At 38.8% G+C, this 27,585-nt stretch overlaps 1 protein-coding gene across 3 annotated transcripts in view; it reads right to left on the bottom strand.

Moving 5' to 3' along the window:
- Kpna3 (karyopherin subunit alpha 3) overlaps positions 1 to 27,585 on the bottom strand; it is an 81,109-nt gene that overhangs the window by 8,652 nt on the left and 44,872 nt on the right. Inside the window, exons 3-11 of one of the 3 annotated variants that reach the window (XM_028870349.2) lie at positions 17,743 to 17,832; positions 17,532 to 17,561; positions 17,383 to 17,435; positions 17,159 to 17,254; positions 13,260 to 13,345; positions 10,889 to 10,975; positions 10,383 to 10,552; positions 9,390 to 9,434; positions 688 to 819 (exon numbers count right to left, since the gene is read on the bottom strand). In XM_028870349.2, coding sequence (XP_028726182.1) covers positions 688 to 819; positions 9,390 to 9,434; positions 10,383 to 10,552; positions 10,889 to 10,975; positions 13,260 to 13,345; positions 17,159 to 17,254; positions 17,383 to 17,435; positions 17,532 to 17,561; positions 17,743 to 17,832 — 789 coding nt within the window. Of the gene's footprint in view, positions 1 to 687; positions 820 to 9,389; positions 9,435 to 10,382; positions 10,553 to 10,888; positions 10,976 to 13,259; positions 13,346 to 17,158; positions 17,255 to 17,382; positions 17,442 to 17,531; positions 17,562 to 17,742; positions 17,833 to 27,585 lie in introns of all 3 variants that reach the window. The other 2 variants (XM_028870350.2, XM_037208475.1) reach the window with 2 other exon arrangements.

Below are 27,585 nucleotides of genomic sequence, written 5' to 3'. Positions count from 1 at the left end.
TTAAAACAGTTATTCTTATCAAACTGGCACCACAGATTTTAATATGGTCCTGAATCAGCACACATTTGTGTTTATCACTTAATACAGTCCTGTTTTTCCTATATTTAATGTTTTCCTGGGTCAGTATGTATTTGTAGTTAGAAAATCACTTTGGCAGAGAAGCAGGTGAGCAGACTTAACAACACCTACCCCTCATCAGAGCAGAGTCAGAGGGAATGCAGTTGAAAGGCTACTGAAACCATCCCAGAGACAGAAGAGTTAAGGAGAGGCAGAGTGAAAGCTTAAGTGAGAAGAAAAACATCCTGTGACAGAAGTGGATGAAGGAAGAGCCTAAGCATCCAAAAGGAGATGAGAACCCAGGGATTCAACACAGGGGATGAAGGAGAATGTAGGCATCAGACAAGTACCATGCTGTCTCCCAACAGTACATTAGAAGAAAAGCAATTTGTGGAGACCAGCAGTTTCATTTCTATCTGGTGGAAAGGACAATGGAATGCATGCAGATCTATGTTTAATGGCGTATGTAACTGAAAACCTGAAAAATTAAGCAAATGAACAAATTTGGGTTCAGAAAATGAGCTAGGGCAATCTTGAGGTGCATGCTGTTGGACTTAACTGAAGGTTGGTTGTAGAAAGGTTGGTCATAAAAAGAAAAATCTTATGAGAAAAAAAAATGAAAATACTTACTTGAACTTTCACTTCCTGGTGGCTCAGAAGGGGCACAAGGAAGGGTACAACCCCTGAATCGATAACCATCTGTATCTGCTCATTTCCTCCATCTGTCAAGTATGATAGAGCCCAAACAGTGTCTACAAGGATCTACAAGAAGTACAAACAGGAAAAAGGTATTCCAGGAGTTGTAATAGAAAAATAAAGACTTTTCTATTTTATCTTGGTGGCAAAGGCCCTTGTAAATGACAGGTACAAATTTGATCTTTTTCTCAGGGCTTACCTGTGATCACCCTTCATAAACACAAGATAGAAGTCTAGGATGCTTGTTTTCCAGTTTCTGACTTTATGTATCAGATAGATAAAAATAGAAAACTTGCAAGAAAACTTAGCAAGCAAAGAGCTTGCAAGCTAGCCTGGTGACCTGAGTTTGATCCCTGAAAGCCACATAAAGGTGGAAGGAGAGAACCAAGTAGACAAAGTTGACCTCCACACAGGTGCAGCGCTCATACATACACATAACACATAGACATAAAACACATAAAAATTGTTAGACAAGCAGAAAATTCTCCCTGAGTCCAAAAATAATTGTGATCTATTATTCATGTACAAGTATAAGGCCAAAACACAGTGTTGCTTCAAGTCTAGAAGAACCTCAAAATAATCATATATCCATTTTACTGGTTTTTAAGTATGTTCAGCAATACCATCTTTCAGACTACTAAAGTGAACAGGTTAAGGAATGATTCAAGCACTTGAACCTTGACGCAGGTCCTCAGATGAAAAGCTTGAAGCACAATTGAAGACTGTAACGGCACACGGCTGTGATGGCAATACTTGAGAAATGGAACAGGAGGAAAAGCCACCCTCAGCTATACAGGGAGTGTGAGCAGCCTAGGCTGCACCAGACCCCAAAACCCAAATGAAGCCACATCCTCATCCATCTGAAGTTTTCAACTACGAGAACAAAACCAAACAAGGTAACGGCCTCCGAGATCTGGTGAACTGATTCAGGACACAGAGCTAGTGTGTGGTTCTCCCTGGTGTCTTCACAGTAGCCAAAGCGCCGCTCTTCCAGAGGCCTTTCTACTAAGGGTCTCAATTAAAGACATCTTGTTGCCTTAAGTTTTTAAAAGCAGCTACCTGAATTCACATATCCTTCAAGAAGGCATACATACAAGTCAGAGGAGCAGATAAAACCACACATAATCTATACCTTTAGCATTACTAAGAATCATGAGAACACAATTTCAAATTACCTATAAGAAGAAAACACTTCAATACTAATTTGGATCTGCACTTATTCCAAGCCTGTATGAGATGAAAAGAGGAAAGAGTGAGAGGGGAGAAGAGGGGAGCTATTATGTACATGTTTGAAATAGAAAACTGTCAGGGAAGGCATTACAGAGATGAAAATCAGAAGGAACTCAAGAGCTATATCAAAAGAAACGATGCAATCTAAGTGTGGTTATTGAAATAGAATGACCCCTCATTGGTTTATGTATTTGAATGTTTACTCATCAGGGAGTGACACTACTTTAGAAAGATTAGGAGGTACGGCTTTGTTGGAGTAGGTGTGACCTTGCTGGAAGAAGTATGTCTTTGGGGGTGGGTGCTGAAGTTTCAAAAGCCCAAGCCAGGCCCTGTGTCTCTCTCTTCTCTTTGTCTCATGTATGTGGATCAAGATACAAGCTCTCAGCTACTTCTCCAGTACCATGTCTGCCTGCACAACACCATGCTCCCACCATGCTGACAATGGACTAAACCTCAAAACTGTAAGCAAGCCCTAATTAAATGCTTTCTTTTATAAGAGTTTCTGTGCTCAAGGCGTCTCTTCACAGCAATGGAACAGTGATTAACACAGAAATTAGTACCAGGAACTGGGGTATTGCTGTGACAGGCCAGACATGCAGCTTGTTGGCAGAATGTGGACTTTGGGTTAGGAAAGCAATTGAATACTTTAAGCGGGGCTTAATAGGCCAAACTAGTAAGATCATGAAAGACAGTGGTATTAAAAGCAATGTAGATTATGACAGCCTGGCTCAAGAGGTTTCAGAAGAGAAGAATATTAGTAAGCGGCCTTGAGACCATTCTTGTGATATTTTGACGTGTATGCATATTCACACATAACTACGTAGAATATATGTGCATGTTAAAATGTTAAAAGGTCGTCCAAGAAACTATCATTCAATGAAGTTAATATCAGAATCTTTTACTACTTCTCTGTCTTCCTGTAGAATGTGGCTGTTTCCTGCTCTTGCTACCCTTCCCCCAATCTGCCTGACAGTGAACTGATGAGTTTTCTATTAATGGCATTAGCAGAGGTATTTTCAAGACAGGCTAGTATTGATTGTGTTGTGTGGTTATTAGTGGTCATTCTTATGCAGATCTATGATGAACAAGCAAACTTAACAAGGAGAAATAAAAAATGTGCAATTTGAAGAAAAAAGAGAAACAAGGAAATGTAATGGAGCTAAGTCCTGTGCTCAAGGAGATAAAAAGTTCAAAGTCCGATTCTAAATGACATAAAGGGAATGGGGCAAGACACTATCCAGCTAAGCTTCCAACTTGTACAAGGAATTAAAGAAAACCTTAAGAAGTGAAGGAAACCACTGAAAACAGAAAGCTGATGCAAATGTAACTGGACAAGGGGGCCAAGCTTCAGCCCCAACAAGCAGCAGAACTTGGCAGCTTTGGCCATGTGGTTCTGGCTTTAAGGATGCAAAAGATGGGTTGTGGAATCTCCCTCCCTGACTAAGGAAAGCTGCTAAAGCCAAGTGTGTGTCAAAGGTATTCCTGCATGGAGGCCATTGTGTGAAGCTATGAAGGTGAAGCCTGGTTTACCTTGGAGACCGAGATGTTGGAGATGTCAGAGCCATGGGATACATGCCAAGGAAAGCTGCGGACTGGGTGTGGAACCAGCCCAAGGGAAAGAAAGAATGTTATAGTCAACAAAGCTGGAAGGAGTTGGAGATCTGAAGAGCACTTTGACATCAGACACAGAAATGCAGAATTTGGAGTTTGCTCTGCTGGTTTTCATTCTTATTTTGGTACAGTATTTCTTCACTAGGCTCCCTTTCCTCCCTTTTGGAAAAGTAATGTATATTCTGTGCCATTGCATGTTGTAAGTATGGGATCTGCACCCCCTCGACACCCCCCCCCCTTTTTTTTTGGTTTTCAAGACAGGGTTTCTCTGTGTTGTGTTGCCCTGGCTGTCCTGGAACTAGCTCTGTAGACCAAGCTAGCTTCGAACTCAGAGCTCCACCTGCCTCTGCCTCCCGAGTGCTGGGATTAAAGGCGTGCACCATCACTGCATATCTGAACTTTTGACTTTTAAACAGTGTTGAGATTGTTATAAACTATGGGACTTTTGAAGCTGGATTGAACGCATTTTCACATTATGATATGGCTATAAGCCTATGGGAGCCAGAGAGTGGACTGTGATGGTTTGAATAAGAATGCCCTCCCCTCCAATAAGCTCATATATTTGAATGCTTAGTCATCAGGGAGTGGCAATAGTTTCCAAGGCTTAGATAGTATGGACCTGTTGGAGTGGGTGTGGCCTTACTGGAGGAACCATGTCACTGAGGGTGGGCTTTGGGGTTTCAAAAGCCTAAGCCAGGCTCAGTATCTCTCTTATACTGCTACTGAGGATTCGGGGATGTAGAACTCTCAGCTACTTCTCCAGCACCATGTCTGCCTGCATGCCACCATGCTCCCAGCATGCTGACAATGGACTGAACCTTTGAAACTGTAAGTAACCCCAATTAAATGTTTTCCTTTGTAAGAGTTGCTATGGTTGTGGTGTCTCTTCACAGCAGTAGAACAATGACTAAGACATTGAATAACAATAACAATAAAAAGACTGAAAGGAACAAAGCCTAGGAACTTGCAGCAGAACAACACAGCTGACAACTGTGTCATCCAGAGTCCCAGGAATAAGTCAAGTTGAAAACAGTTGTGCCGCATGGTGATAGGTCTTCCAAACAAAAGTACCTGGAGCAGCAGTTCAGTAAAGAATGCCTTCAGTGGCATTCAACACGTGGAGTTTACTAAAGCACAGCTCTGTGAGAAGAGTGTGTGTGCAAGCGTGTCTGTGTGTGAAGTTATTATTTGTATTGAGCAAAACTTTTTGATCTTGGGGAGTCTGAGTGCAAATATGATGCACAACTATTACAGTGAGAAACATTTTCTTGGTCTACGGAAGATCATTAATGTTTGACGACCATATAAGTTGTAACAGTAGACTGTTTTATGTGTAGGTATTATTGTTAAATACAGGGATTGTTTCCAGACAGAGAAATTGAATCATAAGTTAGGATGGACAGTAGACATGATGATGATGATGATGTAGGGAAGGTCTGCAGTCCTGAAGCTGCTAATACATGGTGAGAGATTAGAACAAACTGGAGACGGGCCATCAACACACAGACTCTGCCTAGCTGTGCTAAAAAATACAGCCTTAAAATGCCCTGTGGAGTCTGTGCTCACCTCATTCATACAGTCTTGGAGCTCCCTCGACAGTGAGCTTCTACAGGGAAAAGTTCCCCCTGGAATGGATCTGAACATCAGGGTGAACACAGGGAGAGCAGGGCTGGGCCGGGCCTTGCAGCACTGCTCCTTGGGAGGAGCCACTTTACCTTCTCATCCATTGCAACAAAGAATCTGGATCCTTTGACCAAGTTCCCCCAAACTATACTAAGGTGTTCAACTGTGAGAGCCTGATTTTGGCACCACCCTGCCTGGTATTATTGGCTGTTGTTTGCCTTGGTTCCGAGGCTGTGAGCAGAGAGCAGCCTCTGTTGAGGAGGTAGAAGTTAAGTACACATTTATTTTTACTGTGACTTGTTCAGCACCACATTTACAAAATGCCTTGTTTCCTTTACTATTGTTTTGAAAAGGCAGTTTAATTAAAATTGTTTTAGTTTAATATAGAATAGTTTTATTAATTATGGCTTTATTTTGGAAAACTCTTGAGTTTTAATTCAAATGTTTGCCAAACCTTCCAAAGTAAAGTGATATTCAGAGACAGTTATTGAGACCAGATGGCTTACAAACATTTCTGGGGTATTCACATTTGAAGATTCCTTATTAATGAATGTCTGACTTAAATCTAACCCAAAACTGCAACACTATTCTTTGTATATTTTCATTAATAAAGGGTTAACAACTTAGTTGCAGACAAATAAAATACTTAAGCTACTTATTAAAAAAGAGTAGAATTGAAGAAAAACATGCATAATGGTGGAAAATACCCCCAAACATGCAAATGACTGCAGTCTACAGATGCAAAGACGGAGATGAAGCAAAGAGAATAAGCCCAACAATCACTGCACAGGTAAAGGAGTACAAAGCAAAGGTGTTTAAAAAGAAGGAAGTATACAGATGGCTACTAGAACAAAGCATAAATTATATAAAATTAAACTCTTCTTTGTTGTGTTGGGGTTAAACAGAGCCTTGTATATACAAAGCAAGCACTTTACCACTGTGCAACGACATCCTGCGTAGAGCCCTCAATTAGCTTTTTAAATGAAAACTAACTACAATCTATACAAGGTATATCTAAAATAGTTTTTAAACCACCAAATAAACAAGAAAAAGAAAGTAGAGGTTGCAATTCTCTTAAGAGAACAGTAGAATTTAGCTGAAAACAAATGCAAAAGACACTTTATGACATTAAATTAATGAAGATGCAATAGTTACAAACATCTAGTCACCAAATAACACTGCAATTGCCATTATAAAATAGATAATATACAAGAAAAATATCTCAAAAAACTAACAGCAGGAGAGGTTTGTTCTGGTCCTGCTTTGTTTATTTGTTTTTTTTTTTTGTTTTGTTTTTTGTTTTTTTTTGTTTTTTGTTTTGCTTCTAAAGACAGGGTTTTCTGTCTAACCACTGTGGATGTCCTAGAACTCTCTCTGTAGTCCAGGCTGGCCTCGAACTCAGAGATCCGCCTGCTTCTACCTCCCGAGTGCTGGGATGAAAGGCATGTCAAATCCAGCAAACTTTCAACCTAAGCATATCTAAAGTCGTCCACACTTTCTTATTTCCTAATCCTTAGCTCTAGCACTGGCTAATTTTCTCCTGTGTCTACCAAAAATGTACTACCAATCTGCCTTATTAACTTTATCATCCCCCCTAAAATCTACTTTCCTTACAAAGTATGAGTTAGGAATACAGAATATAATTTCAACCACTTATTCCTAACTTTGCTATCACCAATATAAAAAGGCTATGTGAGCTTTATTATTTTATCCAAGACCCTGTATGATCTACAATCTGTTTGATCACTGCCTTACCCAATTCAAATCTTATATATCTATTGCTCTGACTTAAAAGGAAAAAAAGAAATAATGGGTTCATGAAAGGAGTCAACATAAGACTACCTTTCAGAATGAGTTTCACTAATTAGGAAAGAACAAGAAAGCCTCACAACAACAAATGGGGGTGGGGTGTGTGCATGCCCGGGCCTTGAAGTGGGAATATATTAGAAGAGACAGAGCATGGGCAATCATGATGGGACCTTGAACAACGACAGCCTCCCCTTCAATTCCCAAACCTTCAATTCCCAAAGGAGTCTCAGCAGGAGAGTTAAAGGACATAAAAAGTATGACAAGGGTACCAAAGCAAAGAGCCTTAGAAAATCCTCAGAACAAAGGGAGTTTCTGATTCTTATAGGTTGCCAGAGGGGCAAGGCAGACTTCCTATCATATGACCCAGTTTGGTGGGGCCTGTGCACAGAGGCAGGCACTAGGTAGGACCATAAGCTTCTCTTGCAGCTGCTAGTGAGGGGTGCTAAGGCCACAGCAGATTGCTTTCTTACCAACTTTTCCCCTGGGGTAGTGGATAGGGGGTGTAGAGGACTTGCTTTCCTGCCTAGCCTGAGACACAGCAGATGTCTGTCAGTCCTTCAGTCCTTTGTTCTAAGGGGTGGACAGCAGAGGGATGTGACCTGATTTTGGGGGGGGGGGAGAGCACGGGCCACAGGGTCTGTGATCTTAACATCTGTTACACTTACACTGCTTTGTCAGTTCTCCTTCCTTGCTTCAAAACTTCAAACACAAGGAACTCCTTCAGGCTGAATTTTAGCACTTTGTAAAATACAGCCTCACCTATGAAATCTTACTCAATGCCCATGTTTTCATCAGTCCCTCATAATCTGCAATCTTCAATCTATGCTAGAAAATACTCTCACAGAAAAAGTTCTATGATTCTGGTCACTTTCCTTAGCTGTGCCTATTACTACTACTGTTCACGCTTTCATCAACTTCAAATTATTATAAGTAAGTAACTCTGCCTTCGTAAAATTTCCCTGCTAAAAATCATACGTTTTCTCAGCTGGCTGTTACACATATAAATGTTTCACTTATCTATCAGAAAACCTTCTACAGGCCTCACTCATTACAAAGCAAAGCCCAAAGTTTTTTAACATAGGACTCAAGATTGCAGATGAACTCCACTTCAAGCTTGAGTCACTCACTGTCTATTGTACTCTCTAAAACCTCAGTGTATTCACTTCCTGTGTTCCTGAAACAAGGCTCAAACTGACAAAACAACAACAAACAAACAAAAACAACAAACTACTCAAGCTAACTCTATGACTTCAGACAGAAATATCGTGTCACAGGACTTTTTATAAACTAAACGGATTGACATATGGCGAGTGTATAAAACAGTGATCCACACATTTTAAACCAAAGATAGATGTCATGGTGACCATTCTTGCCACAGTTTCCTTGTATTTATAATGCTATAAGTACTTTGTTTTGTTTTCTTTTGACAAGATCTCATGTAACTCAGGGTGGCTTTGAACTCCTGATCCTTCTCCTCTGCCTCCCAAGTGCTAGGATTATAGGTATATACCATCACATCTGGCTCTTATAATATTCATTTAAATGTTACTTCCTTGGTGTTATTTTTGAATTTGCCAAATAAAATTAAATGGACTTCCATAGTCAGCACTTTGGTTATTTCTCTATTATACTTTCTTGTTTGTTTTTACATCACGTTGCATGTTTGTGAGATCATGGTATAGGCCATGGATCTGGCTTTACTTCTGAGGTCATGGCAATTAGTTTTGTATGACCATAGTGGTTCATAAAATTTTACCATTTTATAAATATTTGTACTTTAAAAGAAATACTATAGCAGCCCCCCCCCAATTTGTGGGGACAAGTTATAATACCCTACATGGATGCCCGAGACAGCACAGCGTATCTATACATATACATAGATAGATGTGTATGTGTTTTCTTATACATACATATCAGATAGTTTAATTAGCAAATGAGGCAGATAAAGAAATTAACAATTCATGATAAAATAGAGCAATGATAGCCATATACTATAAAATTATTAAATTATTAAAATATGTTAATAATTTATTCTGAAGTTTTTCATTTAACATTTTAAGACTGAAACTTTGGAAAGTGAACACACAGAATGAGAGACCTCTGTCTTTAATCACTTCACAGATCAACAAATCAGCACATTTGCTGACAGAAAGATTAAAAACAAAAATTTTATCAGTCTGATTTAAACTTACTCTCATTCTCCAAAACCACAGAGAGAGAGAGACAGACAGACAAACAGACAGGCACACACACACACACACACGGACACACGGACAGACAGACTATCCTCTAGCACTCATTTAAAAACCGCTTTTGGTCCCATCAAGAGACAAATCCCACACTGACAACACCACTTTACTCACATTTATGTCCGTATGGTATATGAGGACACACAAAGCTGGCAAAATCTGAGGAAAGAAGATAAATAGTAACACTAGTTGATGGACATGTCTTTATAAAAACAAACTGTGACACAAAAAGCAGTAACTACTTAAAAACAATGTGAAATTTGTTTGAATATCTATTTTAATAAATTCAATCTGAAAAATACAAAAGCATATTTCAAATGTCTAATTAAAAGATCCAAATAAATCTGATCAAGATTAATACTCCTTTAAAAGAAAGTCTATTATTTCCAGAGACCTTATTTATGACATAAAATGTCAGGTGAGAAGAATGGAGATGTTAGTATACAGTAATAGTCAAGAGAAATTACTTTCCACAGTTATCGTCTCAATTTTTATTCAATAAGCTGCTTGAGTAGAACAATAGCTTTCGTCAAGAAAATGACAACCGGTACAAGATAGAAAGTCTGTTTGCTGACCTGAGTCTAAGAGCTCTTTTACAGGTCTAGAGCAACTGAAAATGGCTGCTAGGGACTCACGCTAAGAACAGTGTCTTAACAAATGGTACAGACACAGACTATAAAGATACAGAGTCACCAACTCTCTATACAGTCGAGCTAGATTAAAGGTTTTATAGGATTTTTAAAATTTAAAGTAGACCACATTTCTAAGAACATCAATTTTGTCAGAAATCAATGGATTAAATGCAAATTCACTCAAATTATTTGCATATTTCTTAGCATTACATCCATAAGGCAATACAGCAAAATTGGCTTCCCCCCTCCCCCACTGAATTAATGTTTTCTCTTCATGAAAAAATATGCATTAAAATGGACTGACATTCTTTTTGTTTTTGTGCAACACTCAACCTGACATACGGTATGTTATACTTAAAAACAAAAGAACCTTCATGCTTTCAATGAAATCAGCATATGCTCATTATAGTCCCTGTGTATGAATAAAGCTTAAACAGGGAAATAAACCATCTCGCCTTTACAATTCTGCATTTACCTCCTGAACTGTCTCCATAGGCGGTGGGGGGTCCTTATTCCTGCAGAGATTGACAATGACCCATGTGACGTTCCGAAGGAAGGTGATGGGAATGGAGGGGTTGATGAAGGACAGAAGAGGTTTGACAACTCCCAGTGATATGACATAATCTCTACATTGAGGACCATCACCTACAGAAATGAAAATTGTATTTAAAAAAAAATTACAGTCAGGATGAGAAGTCTGAAATGTGTGCAATGGCTCATGTTGGGACACTGATGCTCTATGTTTCCTCACCATTAGTCAGACATCAAGCGTTGCTTTCCACGATTTTGATTTGAGGAACACAAATTTAACCACTACTGACACAAATTACATATTCCTTTTACACCTTACAAATGTTTATGAATACAGTCAACTCACACGAAATTCAGAGGAAACATAGTGTATAATGGCTATGCCAATGTAGGAAAAAAGTTAATTTAAGATTCTCAAGTCAAGCCTTTTCAAACCTAAATTCAGCTTACCTATAATGTTTCCCAAAGCCCACACCGCTTGTTCACAAACATTCTGATGTGGGGAGTGGAGGAGTCGCAGAAAAAGTGGCACTGCATCTGTACATAAGAAAAACTGGGTTATCTACTGTGTTCACAGATTCCAACCCAAGTAGCTTAATAAAATATTCACAGTTTGGTGCACAAATGTGGCAAGGATACAAAAAAATAACTAATTTCAGTACTTTTAACCTGCTAATACTTGAGCAATAAAGCACCCAACAGAGCCCAAAGCATGCTACTATGCCATCAAACTAAAAAAAATACACGAAATCTTACAATTTTTAAAAGATCCCATCCCAAACAAGTATCCTGAAATCATACTTATTTTCAATATAATTCTAATGCCTAATATATGATTAATCAAAACCTATTAACCATATTTACCAAATAATTTAAAATACTCACATTTCTTATTCTTTCTTTCTTTCTTTCTTTCTTTCTTTCTTTCTTTCTTTCTTTATTTATTTATTTATTTATTTATTTATTTTTGGTTTTCCGAGACAGGGTTTCTCTGTGTAGCTTTGCGCCTTTCCTGGAACTCACTTGGTAGCCCAGGCTGGCCTCGAACTCACAGAGATCCGCCTGGCTCTGCCTCCCGAGTGCTAGGATTAAAGGCGTGCGCCACCACCGCCCAGCTATCTATCTTTATTTTTTATATGTATGGGTGTTTGGCCTACATGTGTATCTGTGCACTACAAGTGTCTGTGGAGCCAGAGGAGGGTGCCTCTAGAACTGGAGTTACAGATGGCTGTAAGCTGGTGTGTGTGTGTGTGTGTGTGTGTGTGTGTGTGTGTGTGTGTGTGTGTGTACATGCGTGCATGTACACGCGCTGGGAATGGAACCTGAATCCCCTGGGAAAGTAGTCAGTGTTCTTAACTGTGGAGAAATCTCTCTACTCCCTAAATTTCTTACTCTATTATACCCTACACATTATAATTATAACCAACCTCAAAATAAGTTCACTTTTTCTTAAACTTTCTACTCTTGTGCTAGCTCTAGGATATTTAGCTTTACTTCTACACTACTTAGATAATGTCCTTGGCCTTTTGATTAAAAATAACTTATACTTTAGAAGAATGTACCACTGTAAGTATATGCTAATTACTAGCACTTCTGCAGAACTACAGGTCCGTCACTCCTCAAAGAGCTCTCCTATCACTAGCAACCACTAACTACTTACTCTTCTAGTAGTCAGCACCTAGAACCGGGCACTCATTAAACAGCTGCCTTTTCTATTTACTCAGTTGTCAATTCTGGACATTTCAAAGAAATCACATTTTTATGTTTGATTTCTCTCACTCCGTGACTTTGCAGTTCACCTATGATGTCACAGGTACCAATGCTTTATTCCTCTAGACTGTTAAATAATATCCTGTTGCATATATTTTACTGATCCATTAATAGTGGATTTCTGAGTAACTATGACTGATGCTGCTGTGAACATGTGTGTACAAGTCACTGTATGCAAGCTTTCTCTCCTCATTTCATCTAGGTGAAGAACTGGGGACACACGGCAAACTCCATGAGTAGCTTTTTGTAAGAAAAAAAAAACCCTAATATTCAAAGCATTTATATTTCCACCACTGATAAATTCAGTTTATAATCAAAGTTAAACTCTGTAGTTAACCTTACCTCCTAGTTTCTATTAAAAACTTACTCACGACAACTAGCATCAAATTAGAAAAGTTTCTAAGTTATGTTAATTTCAGCCACAAAAATCACAGTAGTTTGCAAGTTTACCAATGCACCACATATGGTGGCACACACCTCTAATCCCAGGACTTAGGAGGCAGAGGCAGGCTGATTTCTGTGAGTTTCAAGTTTCAGGTCAGCCAGGGATACACAGTGAGGACCTGTCTCACAATTAAAAAAAGAAAAATGAACCAGGGTATGTGAGCCAGGTGTGACACCTGTAATCCTAGCACTCAGAACGCTGAAGCAGGAGGACCCTGAATTTAAGATCAGGTGGGAACTACACAAAAAGCTCAAAGACAGACCCAGCTACACACCAAGACCCTGCCCTGCCCCGCCCTGCCCCACACCCCAAAACAAGTATATGCTGTAACATGAAAGGCCTAAGCTATTCAGCATACTTAGAAGGTATTAAAAATAAGACATTTCAATCCTGTTATTAGGGGATGGTCTCTACCCTGAAAGTCTACTCTCTTTCTCGGTCCAAAACAACAATTATGACAGTTTAATAATACTTATGGAAAAGATAAAAAAAAAATCATTAAAGTAACATTAAAAACGTATACTGTAACTTTAAAATATTCTAAGATGAAATTCAGTCATTAGTATAAAACCCACTGTCACCATTAAAAAGAAAGATTTGACTTACTAGACTGTACAACAGCTTGAGTCTGTGCCGAAGTTCCTGATGCTATATTAGTTAGTGCCCAAGCAGCTTCAAACTGTAATGAAGGACTGTTAAAAATAAAATAAAAATAATCCTTTTAGACATGGAACTACCACCTTAACTTACAAGCCTCAAATCTACACAACCATCTTATGTGGTCTTTCAATTTCACGTTGTTACATTCATCACCAGCTGCCCATCTCTATCTACCTAAGCATCTGACTGCTTCTCAAACAGTCACTACACATCTGCCTTCTTTATGTCCACCAATAGTTGCAGCACTTAGCCAATTATGTCTCTTGACTCCTCCTTTCTCAAAAACATCTAATGAATGGGCCATGACAACTTTACCTCTCGAATATTCCTTGTATAGACAGAGAAACCCATGATCACTGTATGAGCCAAAGTTTTCACATCACTTCAGTACAGCTGTAGCCTCCAGACTAGTCTTAAATCTGGGACCCCCACCTGAGTACACTATACCATTTGGGTTACATTACCAACTACAGCTATTTATAAGCCTGCATAATTCTGCAGTTAAAGTATTATAACCGAGACAGTCAAGGAAGACCCAACAAAAAAAGCAAAACTCAAATTCACTCTCCTAAATTGGATTTTAAACAGCAGGCACTGACAATTGACACTAAAAAGGTGGGGTGTTAATATGTACGGATGATAAGAAACAGATCAAGAAAGCTAAAGTTAAGGATGCACAAAAATGAAACTGTGTATATGTGAATGCTGGGGGAAAGAAGTACGGTCTGTACCTCAAATTTTAGGCTTCAGAACTTGGAATTTATTCTACTGAGAAAAGAAGTAAAAACAGGCATAGTCACACACATCTTTATCCCAGCATTTGGGAGGCAAGTGCATCTTTGTGAATTGGAGGCTAGCCTGGTCTACATAGTGAGTTCCAAGCTAGCCAGGGCTACACAGTGAAGACCCTGTCTCAAAAAGAGAGGAGCGAGGAGATAGACAGAAGAAAGGGTAAGGTAATGGGAAAGAAAGGGGGCAGGGGAGTAAAGCCAGGTACAGGCCTGCGATTTTAGATAGAAGCAAGTGGGGGGAAGAGAATGATGATAAGTTACAGATTGCCTGGCCTACAGAGCCAATTCAAAGTGGCCCACCCAGGTCAATGAACAAAAAGCTAAAAGAGAAGCAATGGCCGGAGATATAGTCCAATGGTGGAGTACTGCCTGCCCTGTATGAGGATCCAGTAGAGGGGTGGGAGGGTGGGGGTTAGAGTCAGAGTCAACAGCATTTAAAATGGATAAAAGAGGTTAAAGGCTGGTATAGGAGAGATCTATTAAAAAGAAATAACACAGATGGACAGAAGAATATAATGTCAGAAAAAAAACACTGGAGTGGGCAGGCATATAGACAAAAAAAAAAGAAAAGAAAAAAAAAACCCAAATGAGCCAAACACTAGGGAATGAAAAGAAAAATCTCTATACAAACACTGATGAAGTAAGGAAAACAAATGATCAGATATAGCAGCAGTGCAGGGGGAAAATACTGTATGTCAGAAGGAGCAAATAGAAAATGGAATGGACAAGAGCTAACATGATCAATTCTGACAGAAGGCAGGGGATGAGAACGTATGAAAGGCAGACTGAGAGTTAGGGAACGTTAACAGGACAATGAGACAGGAAGCAACAAATAATACTACTACTCCAAACTGGAAGTGAAAAGAGCTGTTAAGGACTCCTAAGAAAACGCTGGAAATGGGGACCATGAATGGGAAAATGGGAAGATACAAAAAATAAAATTGCAAGGCCAAGGAAAGACTTCTAAAGGGTCTGTGAAAAAAAAGAGATAATGATATAGAAACAGCTGAATGAAGCAAGTAAACAATGCAGAATATTTTGTATAAATTATGTACATTTCTTCACAACCACCTAATTTTTACATATGGGATGCCTGAAGTTCTGGTTGGGTTCAACACCAAATCTAGATTTAGACCAGGGTCTATATGACTCTGAAGTCTACCATGATCTTTTACACGGTAACACAGCTTTCCATGAGAAACCATAAAGTCATTACCTAAAGCACTGACGATTTTCTATTCATACCTTGGGCGATGGCTCTGCAATTATTCATTAGGTTGTTTACATTTTGTCCTATTTTCCTGTTTGTTTCCTAGACATACCCACACAAACCTATGCCAAAGGCTGGAACTAACAGACACGAGTGGGAGGCCCAGAGCTGGGAACCAAGAACAAAAAGGAGCCTAAGTGGTAGATGTAAGATGGAATTTCATTTTTTAAACAGCTGGAATAAAATTAATCTTTCTTCAAACTCTGCTCTGGAAAACACATAGCAATTTTTTAAGGTGATAAGTATAGGACACATCTTAATCAAAGTATCCCTTGACCCCAAAGAGACTGAGACTTTCCAGACCTCACAGCTCCACTGATAATTCCCCTTGAGATCACTTGAGACGTGTACTTAGCCTGCTAGCCCCTAGGAGTTTTGCCTCTTTAAATTTAATTTGCCTTTAAGAGAATGATGTAACCAACCTTACAATGCCTTGGATTGTTCATGCAATCAGCTTTTAGAACCTAAGCTAATGTAAAGCTTTAATCTTAAGTTATGTACTCTTCCACACTCCTGACCCAGAATTTGAGTGTGTGTGTGTGTGTGTGGTGGTGGTAATCACTTGCTGAAAATATTGACGAGGTTAGAAGCAACCAACCTTACACACACAAATATTCATCATAAATGTTAAAAACAACCTGTGAATACAGCTTGATCATGTGTTTGCAGTACTGTTTGCCTGGGTCTGTTGAATTCCTCATCCCTTTCCCAATGCCATGTTTACTGTGCTGACCAATATAGAGTAAAAGCCCTTTGTTAGGGACAGACACAAGGACAGGAGCAGATTCAGACCCATACAACAGACAGATTACAGATAGGCCAGTAACCACAGTGTACATACAGATGGAAGACACAAGGAGAATAATGAAAATTCAAATTTGGGCTTACTCTTTGTCAAATTAATTTAAAAGGAAGTGGCTATGTTTTTCACTCCTTCTTGCACCATCAATGCATTTTAGTGTTTACCGAGGTTATCTCAAATGCATTAACAGACACAGTTAAGGTCCTAGAGGTAGAGGGAGTAGGGCAGCTACTGTGGAAACACAAGGTGTTCTTACATACAAAAAGCCCTTAGTGGCAGCACTTATATATCACTATTTTTATTGAATCAACTAAAAATTTTTTGGACATTTAGCAAAATATCTTTGTTTTAGGCCGTATGTTCTAGAGGCAAAAATAGTATTTGTTTTAAAGAATTCTGGAGTTCAAACCAAGTTAATTCAAACTGATGGCGTTTAATGCACATCCCTGAGAAATGTCTATACACAAATGGAAATGGGGACAGAAGTTTCTAAGATGCCAAGGACTACTCTCCCTTCTCTTCTGGGTAAGAAGAGTGCCCTCCCATGATACAGGACAACTAACCATGGCTGGAGTGGTATTAAAGATTACTCAGAGGATCAGTGATCAGTGAGACTGTTCCCAGAGTAAAGAACAGCCACATGGTTCTGGAAACCATTCATGCTGACTAGTCATGAGGCTAATCTATATATAGACTCATAAGCAAACGGTGACTCAAATACTATTTGTGATGTTTAAATACCATCAGAGAGTAAGAAAATTACATGGAAATGTATGACAATTTAAAAAACATAGGGCTAGGATACAGCTCAGTGGCAGAGTACCTGCTTTAAATGATCAAGGCCTTAATTTTGTCTATAGTACCTCAAAATAAAAGTAAATCCAAGCTTAGTGAAAACAAATCACCACTGAACCCTTCGGTAAAATAGCAATTTTAAATTTTAAGTTAACTGAAAAAAGTGAGTAGACGGATTCAGACTTACTTATCATCCCTTTCTAGACATTTGACTAGAATCGGTAAAATCCCAGATTTTATTAGGTCATCAATTGGTGGATTTCTGTCACTGGATAACAGTTTCCTATAAAAATAAATATAAGAAATTAATTGCTGTGGCTCTCAAACTGTGAACATAAATATACTATGCCACCCCACTTGTGCATGGTCAGCTACAACAGCCGAGGGAGGAAAGTACGGACCAGCTCTTACCTTGCCGCCTGGACAGCACTCAACTGGACTACAGGGTTATCACTTGTGGCATTCTGCAACAACAAGTGTGTATTTCAGAGATTAAAAAAAAAAAAAAAAAAAACTATTTTAAATCACTTCAGGATGGTAGTATTAAATTAATAACATACCTGCAATATAGCTTCTAGTGTTACATTTTGCTTAAAAAGAAAGAAAGATAGTTCAGCAGAGAATATTAACAAAATTATTTATTAGTCTACCTGGTTATGAATTAATATGCCTTGTAATTATCATTATCTAATTTTTCTTAAATTTAAAATAATGTCCCCTGGCTATGACAAAAATATTTACAGGCACATTATAAAAACGAGGGTAACTTACTGCTTTAAAATCAGCATCAACATCTGAATCTTCTAAGCTTTCTTCTTGGGGAACATTTCTCTTTTTCAGTAAGTGCTCGTCTCTTTTGTTCTGAAAGGTAATAAATAAGTGTTTAAGAGTCCATGGAGGCTGCTGTGAATGAAACTGTCTTTGGTGCCAGAATAACAAGGAACTGGTTTAATCCCACTGCTTGTGTATCATCCCTACCCCCAGTTCATGAAGCATCAAGTGTTCTGACCAACACTGTGAAAGGACTTGGGGTACAGTACTATGTATCAGTTTTCCTCTACCTACTGCTAACAGCTGCCTGAAGCAATTTATTAAAAAGACAAGATCTTAAGAATAAATATTAAAAGGAATAGGAATTTATTAAATGTCACATGAATTAGCACCAGTTCAGACTAAACTTTTACTATCTATTACTACTTCTACTATCATTAGAATCATTATTACTAGGGGCATGAGCCACAGTGCATGTATCGAAGAAATAAGAGAACACTTGGGATTCGGTTCTCTCTTCTCCTCTTTTGGAATCCAAGAATTGAATGAAGGTGATCAGGCTTGTGCCGCCAATACTTTTACTGACTGGCCATCTTACCAGCCCAGATTAAACGCTTGCTACCTGAATTTTACAAATGAGAAAGAATCCCATCCTACATTTTATGGCATGTAAATTGTTTGGATATTTTTTTTTTTTTTTTTTGGTTTTTGAGATAGGGTTTCTCCGTGTAGCTTTGGTGCCTTTCATGGAACTCACTCTGTGGCCTCAAACTCACAGAGATTCGTCTGCCTCTGCCTCCCGAGAGCTGGGATTAAAGGTGTGTGCCACCACTGCCTGGTTAATTGTTTAGAATGTTAACTACACTATTTCAATAATTAATTTAACAGTGACAAAATTTTCAACTTAAAATTTGAATATATGCCAGGTGCCCTATATTTTTGTATGTATTTGATTACAACAGAAAGTTATTTAAAAAGCGTTAGTATTCATGGCAAAAATCGAACAGAAAATGAAAACTACATACATGCACATAACACCAACTTTTGTTCTGTGTACAAGCCAGCACATTTAAACACAATGGTATCTATATAGTCACTAGCTCAATCCCACTTTTATAACATCATTCTTCCTTAGTAACTACACAAATAACCAATATTAGTTATCTCTTAAGCTACAGTACCTCACAGATGACAAAGCCACTGATATTTATACATCTCAAGTGGCTTCACACAATATATATTAACATATAGTGAAACAATAGTAGATGGTGCCCTTTGGTTTTTGTTTTGTTTTGTTTTGTGTGAGGCGGTTACTAGGGACTGAACCCAGGGCTTTACACATGTTAGCCAAGCACTCCACCACTAAGCCATACATGTAGCCCTAGATGGCATTCTTGGCCAGGTGACAAAATGTGCTACCAGCCGTAAAGGACAAATTAACTCTTGTGTGCTCTCTGGTCTGGTGCAGGGAAAAGAAACAATATCCCTTTGGCATTATTCCTGATCAAACTAAACAATTTGTGAAAAATCAGACAAACCCTAATCTATCATTGAATAAAAAAAGCCTATATGCTTCAAAGATTCAGTCACTAAAGATGAGAGAGACTGGGGACCAGTCCCACAACAAAATGCTGTGCCTGATCTTGGATAGGCTTTTTGACTTACAATTTGCAAATTCTGAATTGACTCTATTGATTAGATAATGTAATCCTATGTTAATCTGATAAATGTACTGTCACATAGAAAAGTCTCTTTCTATGGAATATGAGCAGATATACTAAAGGTAATAGGAAATCTTGCTATTATTTGCAGCTGGTTCAAAGAAAAAATGTATGTCTAATATATAATTAAAGAAAAAATAAAGCAAATATGGAAAAGTGCTAATAATCCAAGGAAGCTAGGTGCCACAGGGTGTAGAGTGGTTTTTTTTAATTATTCTTGCAATTTTAAGTTTCAAACTACAAATCTGAAATTTGTTTTCCACAAGTTAACAACGAAAATTAATTCCACTTAAAAGTTTAAACAAATTAATTTCCAGCACAACTATCACCCTGGCTAGTTTTTTGTCAACTTGACATAAGCTGGAAAAACTCTCAGTTAAGAAAATACTCCCATAAGATTTATCTGGAGGCAAGTCTGTGGGGCATTGTCTTCATTGATGGTTGATTTAGGAGAGTCCAGATCACTGCTAGCAATGCTACCCCTGGGCTGGTGGTCCTGGGTGCTCTAAGAAAACAGGATGAACGAGCCATGAGGGGCAAGCCAGTAAGTAAGCAGCACTCCTCCATGGCCTCTGCTTCAGTTCCTGCCTATTTCCCTACATGACCCTCTACAGACTAGAAGCTGAAATGGACCCTCTTTCCCCAAAGTTGCTTTGGTCATGGTGTTTAGAAACATTAAGAAATTTCTATTCCCCAAACTATTTCAACTCTGATCCCTTCTATTTCCATCCTGGTTACTCCAGCTTCTCATCACCTGAAAAGTTAAGCTCCCAAAGCCTTTTGGGAATCCATCCATCACTCCTACTCTTTCAGGTCTACACATAGATTCCTCATTTTTGGGACAGCACTTGTCATTATAGATAACAATGTGTCTGCTTTGGTAGGTGTACCCGTATCTAGATAGGAAGAACCTTCCTGATATTTTCCTGTTTGGGGGGACAGTATCTTGCTAGTCAGCCCGGACTGGCCTGGAACTTGCTATCCCTATCAAACTGGCCTCAGACTCAGAGAGATATGACTTCTTCTGCCTTCCAAATGCTAGAATAAAGGTGTACACCACCACACTGGACAGAAAGAATCTTTTATACCTAAAGTGTTACCTTTCTTTTCAATTATGAATGGATATTTAATTTCATTAAATCATGTTACTTTTGTATCAATTTCCCCTTTTCCTCTGCAAATGTGAAATAGTCCATTTTTCAATGTTAGACTACCCTTTTAAATCTAGGACTCAGTTTATTAAGATTTCATTTAGAATTATTCTTCCTCTACCAAGTGGAACTGGCTAACAAGCATATTTTCTGGAACTTTCTCATTGGTGCTCAGGTGATAGTTTTTCTTGTTTCATAAAAGGAGCTGGGAGTCCTCTTTCTTAATCTGAAACCATTTAACAAACTGGAATTACCTGTTTCTTTGAATGTCTGTTGGTGCTCACCTATAATACTACTTTTGTTTTGGAAAAAATAAAAGATGGGAAAAATGACAGTTTTTAGCTACTGATTAATTTGTTTTTAGACCTTATCAGATTTTTCTTATTTTTCTGAATCAGGAGGGGTAATCCACACTCAAACTTCTATTTCACCGAAGTGTAAGCAGTTAGTTGTTAAACTACAAAATCTCCCTTCCCATTTCCAGGTCTGTGTCTGGGCTGACCAGAGGCCAAGCTGTGCAACTTGCCTTGGCAATGGGACATTAAACAAGAAAGCTTGAAAATACTTAGATGTTGGAGACTGTCCTCTCCTGCTGTTATCTCTGAAACCACTATGTGAGCACTGAACAGTGGAGGATGAGGCTATGTGGAGAACATGGTCTCAGCCAACACTGACACACAGACGATGCTAGATCATTAATTACTAACCCAAGAGAAAGGGAGCCCAGAGGCAACCAACTACTCTCAAGCCACACAACGGATAAAATGACTATTGTTTTGTCATGTAGGTTTGGTCTGTTTATGATGTCCCAAATTTCTTGGAGGCTTTTAGAATTAACATTTTTTTTCAACTGAGGTAGTCATTTCTTCTATCTCCAATGCCTAAGAGTCTCTCTTCCATGCCTTGCACTCTATTGGTGGGACTTACCTCTGAGGTTTTTGTTTGCTTCCTAAGTTTTTCATTTCCGGTTTTACCTTACTTTTCTTTATTGTTTCCATTTCTACTTTCATGTCTCGAATTGTTTTCACTATTTCATTCCACTGTTTGTGCTTTCACAGAGTTCACTGATTAATTTAGTCACCTCTTTAACATCCTTGAACATGTTCTTAATTGTTATTTTGAAGTCCTTGTGTTGTGCTTCAGTTACATTGCATTTCTTAAGGCCTACTGTAACAGAGTTACTGTGTTCTGGAGGAGGCATATTTTCTTGGCCACTAATGTTAGAGTTTCTGCACTGGTGTCTAGGCATCTGAGTTCGGGATGACTGTGATTCCAGGTGTTTATAACTGTTCTTGTCTTTGTTGGGTGGGTGTTCCATTATTGGTTCCTTCTCTAGATCTTAGAACCATGTGGTGGCCTGATAAGGAGTATAAAAGTCCCTGCCAGGGGTGGCCACTGGGGGTCCTGGGTAGAACTTGCTTCTAGGGATTAGGAGCTGAAATGAAGGAATGAAGATGGGACAGAAGGAGAGCGGAATGGGTCCACCTGGAGGAGGAAAGCTGGGTCTGCCACGAGGTTTGGTAGAGTCCTGTAGGAGTGGAGTCAAGGAGGGAGGAATCACCCTTGCAAGCCATCTACTATAGTGTTAGGGGATGAGACTGAAAATTTTTCAATGGATAGAAGGGGAGTGCATATCACCCTATCTACAGGCCAGTATAGCAAGCTTCTCTGTCGGTGGCCAGCTCATAAATAACGACACAGAGACTTAATAATTATGAAGTCTTAGTCTTAGCTCAGGTTTGTTTGAACTAGCTCTTATAACAAATTAACCCATTTATATTAATCTACATTCTGTCATGTGGCGTTACCTCTCTTCCATCTTGTACCTCCTGCTTCCGAATCTCCTTGTCTGGCTGGCAACTCCACCTTTCTTCTTCCCAGAGTTGTTCTCTCTCTGCCTGGAAGTCCAGCCTATACCTCTTCCTGCCTAGCTCTTGGCCATTCAGCTCTTTATTAAACCAATCACAGCAATATATCTTCACAAAGTAAACAAATTCCCACAACAGGCCAACATAGCCATCATGTTCCCAGGTAGAGCCTCTGGATAGTGGTGGTTCACACAGAGGAACAGGATGAGGGAAGAAAGCTGAGTCTCCTGTTGAGTTCTACAGAGTCCCCAGGGAATGGAGTCAGGGGAACATAAGACCCTGGAAATGGTCTGCTACAAGGCTGAGGATAAGACTGGGGGGTTGGAAAGTGGAGATAGGAAGGAGAATGAAGACTGCATACCTGATTCCTAGGCCAGTATGGCCAGAGGATTCCCAGATAAAGAATGCCTCTGGGGCAGGGTAGTGGTCAGCACGCCTTTAGTCCCAGCACTCAGGAGGCAGAGGCAGGCGGATCTCTGTGAGTTCAAGGCCAGCCTGGTCTAGAGAGAGTCCCAACAAAGCCAGGGCAACACAGAGAAATCCTGTCCCAAAAAACAAAAACAAAACATGACAAAGATGCCTGTGAGTACTGGAGGTTGCACAAAGGGATGGGGTAATGGAGAGCTCAGAATGAGTATCTGAGGAGTCCCCAGGGAATGGAATGGGAAAGCGGAGTTCAACATTTTTGAACCTATGTTGACCAGGGACACTGGCCTGTTGTTTCCTTTTTTTGCTGTGCCTTTACTTGGATGAGTATTAGAGTGATATTGGCTTCTGAGGAGTTTGGGAATGCTCCTTTTGTTTCTAATCTTTTGAATGGCTTAAGAAAGACTGGCTGGAGATATTATTCTTTGTAAGACTGACATCAAGTTAGCTGTGAATCCATCTGGCCCTGGACTTTTTTTTTTTTAAACCTGGAAGGTTTTTTTATTATTTCGATCTCATTTCTTTTGGGTTTGTTTAGATCGATGACTTCTTGGTTTAATTTTGGTGGTTCGGGTGAATCTAGAAATTGAAATTTAACCATGTCTTTTAGGTTTTCAAGCTTAATGAAATACAGGTATTTCACTATAATCTGAATTTCTTTGGTGTCTGTTGTATTTCCTTGTTCCTTTCTGATTCTGTTAATCTGGGCCAATTAAAAGAATTCTTTTGGTTAATTGAGCTAAGGGCCTGTCAATCTTGTCATCTTCTCAAAGAATAACTTAGATTTATTGATTGTTTTGTTTTGTTTCTATTACATATATTAATTTTGGCTGATTTTCAGACTAGTTTTGGATTTGGTTTGTTCTTGTTTTCCACATATCTGAGTTGTATCATTATGTCATTTATTTGTGCTTTTTCTGATTTTTAAATGTAGAAACTTAGGACTGCTTTCAATTTGTCCCAGAGGTTTTTGTGTTGTGTTTTCATTTCTATTTAGTTATGAAAAATTAGTTCTTCCTTGATTCCTTCTTTGATTCATTCATCATTCAATAATGAGTTGTTTAATCTCTGTAAGTCTGTGCATTTACCAGAGATCTGTTTGCTAGGTATTTCAAGTTTTATTGCATTGTGGTCAGATAGTTTCAATCTTTTTGAATTTGTAAAATTTGTTGCTTGTTCCATGATGTGGTCTACTCTAAAAAAACCATCTGTGCACTGCTGAACAGAATGCATATTCTTGTTGTTTGTGTGAAGTATTCTGTAGATACCTGTTAAGTCCATTTAATGTGTGCTGTCAATAGATTTTTTTAATGAAAAAAATTCACCAGAGTTTGGCACATATGTTAAGGATAATAATGTCTTCTTGGTTAACTGTTTAATTATAATTAAGTATCCCTGATATCCTCATTAGTTTTAATTTGAAGTCTATTTTGTCAGATATTAGGATACATCTGCCTGCTTACCGGTCATATCTAATTAGAGTACTTTTGTCCATCCTTTCAATCTACGGTGATGCCTATCTTTAAGGCTATGATGTATAAAAACAGATGGGTGGATTCTGTTTCTTTATCCAGTCAGCCCATGTCTTTTGATGAGAGACTTGAGGCCATTAATACGTAAAGTTATTATTAATATGTGTATGTTAATTGTAGTCATTGTGTTGCTGATTTTTGATAACTTGTTTCTGTTCTCAGTAGTACTTTGTGCTTTAATAATATGGTTCTGTATCTTTCCAAGTCTCTCTGCTATGCTCATTCCTCTCTTCAGCCCCAAATACTGTTTCCTGTATTTTCTTGGGTTTATTTAGTTGGATATAATGTTTTTAGGTGATTATATTATGGGAAAAATTTTTTGCCTTCAACTATGGCAGATAGTTTTGCTGCCTATAATAGTCTGGGATGTCAACATAGTTTTTTGGACTTGAAATACACTGCTCCAGGCTCTTCCGATTTTCCAAGTTCCACTGAGAGACCAGCTATATTATTCTGATGGGTTTTTCACTGTGTATGATTTGTGTGTTTTTCTCTTTCAGCTTTCAATATACTTTCTTTGTTCTGCAAATTTAGTGTTTTAACTATGATATGTATGATATGCCAGAGTGATTTTCATTGCTGATCTTATCTACTTGGGGTGCTGTGTGCTTTTGGTGTCGGTATGGATGGGTCTTTCCTTTGTTTGGAGAAGTTTTCTTCCATGATTTTGTTGAAGTTCTGTTCTTTGTCACTGACCTTGAATTGATTCTTCTCCTTCATCTATGACTCTAATTCAAAGATTTAATGTTTTCCACACTGTCCTACATTTCCTGTCTGTTCCAACATTTCCTTTGTTCTTTTAAATTTTTTTTCAAATTTCTTGCTTATTTGATCTGGACCCTCTACTTTATCTTCCATTCTTGGTATTCTATCTTCTACAGGTCCTGATATTCTTTCTTCTACTTGATTCATTTTACTTAAAAGTCTTTCCTTGAGTTATCTAGTAGAGTTATTACATTGTTCAATTCCATCATCATCGCAGCTTGAGAACCTTTAATATTTCTATCTCCTTACTGAATTCCATTTTCCAGTCCTGAATTGTTTTTATCATTTCTACCAGCCTTGAATTTGTGTTTTCTTGGGCACCAGTCATTTATTTTTCTTAAGTTCTTTCGCCTTAATTTCACTGAGCCATTTCTTTGATTATTTTTTAAACTCCTCAAATTCTTTAATAAATTTTAAAGTCTGTGTTCTGGGTTCATCTAGGTAATACTCATTGGCAAACATTTCTATGTGACTAGTTAAGTTCTGGAAAGACAATATTGGATTGATCTGTCATATTGTTGGTATTTTTGCAATGAGATATAGGCATGTGGACCTTTTTTGTTTGTTCTGAGTCTAACGTGGACAAGAGCAGGTTGGGGCAGAAAAGAGGATGTGTGGGCAGGTTTGGCTTTGAGGTCAGAAATGGCTTAGGTAGAATGAAGTTAAATGGACAGAGGGGCCTGTGTTGGTGTACAAGATGTGCTTCCTGGTCCATGCCTAGAGTGTGGGCGGCAAGGTTGGGTGTGGTATGAAAAGGGCCGAATTGGGTTAGGGAATAGTTAGGGAGGGTCCTGGAAGAAGCCTAGAGTTCAGTGTGGCACAGGCACGTGAGGTCAGAGAGACTCAATTGGCTAGACCCTAGAAAAGGAAATAAAAGAGTTCTGGCTAGGTAAAGTGGTTGGATTTGGTGCAGAAGGGACTTGAGGGTGGTAGCAGGTAGGACATGTTTAGTTGGAAGCCTAGAAAGTGCTTCAGGCACAGTTGGGGTGGCCAGACTAGGCTAGGATACTGGATGTGGGAAATGGGCTAGATCTGTTGGGTTAGGGGAAAGGTCTGGATGGAAAAGGCCAGAGAGACTCACCCACAGCTTATCTCTTTAAGGATTATGTTTTCTATACCCCATTCTTAAGTCTGGCCCTAGATTCTTAACATTTCCTTCATGTTTTTTTCTAGAAGTTTTATACTTGTCTTTCATATTTAAATATATTATCTGAGTCTGAATTTTTGCATATAGTGTGATGTCTGGGTTGAGGTATATTTTTTTGTTGTTTTTAAAATTTTATTATTACTATGTGTTTAGATGTTTTTCTTGCATGTATGTTTGTGCACCATGTATGTGCCTGGTTCCCAGAGGCCATCTGATGCCCTGGGGGTGGAGTTACAGATGGCTGTGATCCACAATGTGGGTGCTGAGACTCAAGATCCTCTATTAAGAGCAGCCAGTGCTCTTAACCACTGAACCATCTCTCCAACTTCCTGCAGTGCTGTATGGATGTTCATGGAACCCCTGGATGAGAAGGTTATCCTTCGTCCACTGAAATGGTTTTGTACTGTTACCAAAAATCAGCTGGGGACTAAGGTTATAGCTTGGTGGTAGAGACTTAACATGTGCTACCTAGGTTTAATTCATAGAACTATTAAATACATAAATAAGCAAGCAAGCAATCTATTGGGGACCTGCTAATGGATTTAGGTATATTTCAGAGTTTTACCTCTATTCCATGGATCTGTGTACCTGTCCTGATAGCAGTAAAGTGCTGTGGGATGGTCTGTATGTCAAATTGCTCTGATTGGTCAATAAATAAAACATTGATTGGCCAGTGGTCAATAAATAAAACATTGATTGGCCAGTGGCCAGGCAGGAAGTAGGTGGGACAAGGAGAGAGAATTCTGGGAAGCAGAAGGCTGAGGCAGAGAGACACTGCCAGCCGCCGCCATGACCAGCAGCATGTGAAGACACCGGTAAGCCACAAGCCACGTGGCAAGGTATAGATTTATGGAAATGGATTAATTTAAGATATAAGAACAGTTAGCAAGAAGCCTGCCACGGCCATACAATTTGTAAGCAATATAAGTCTCTGTATTTACTTGGTTGGGCCTGAGCAGCTGTAGGACTGGCGGGTGACAGAGATTTGTCCTAACTGTGGGCAAGGCAGGAAAACTCTAGCTACAGTAAAGTATTGGTTACTATTCACTATATACTATAAGCTTCCATATTGAGCAAACCAATTCCTTCTTTCCTTTTCTTTTCTGTGTTTTTGTTTGTTTTTTGTTTTTGTTTTTGGCCTAGACTGTGTTAGTTATCCAGGAGTACATTTTAAAATAAGCTTTTCTATGTCTATAAGAATTCTTGCAAAGATTTTTTAACAGATAATATATT

This window comes from Peromyscus leucopus, chromosome 9, assembly GCF_004664715.2.
Source record: "Peromyscus leucopus breed LL Stock chromosome 9, UCI_PerLeu_2.1, whole genome shotgun sequence".
Lineage (NCBI taxonomy): Eukaryota > Metazoa > Chordata > Mammalia > Rodentia > Cricetidae > Peromyscus > Peromyscus leucopus.
The sequence above is the reverse complement of the archived record's forward strand: the minus strand, read 5'-3'. Positions and strand labels throughout refer to the sequence as shown.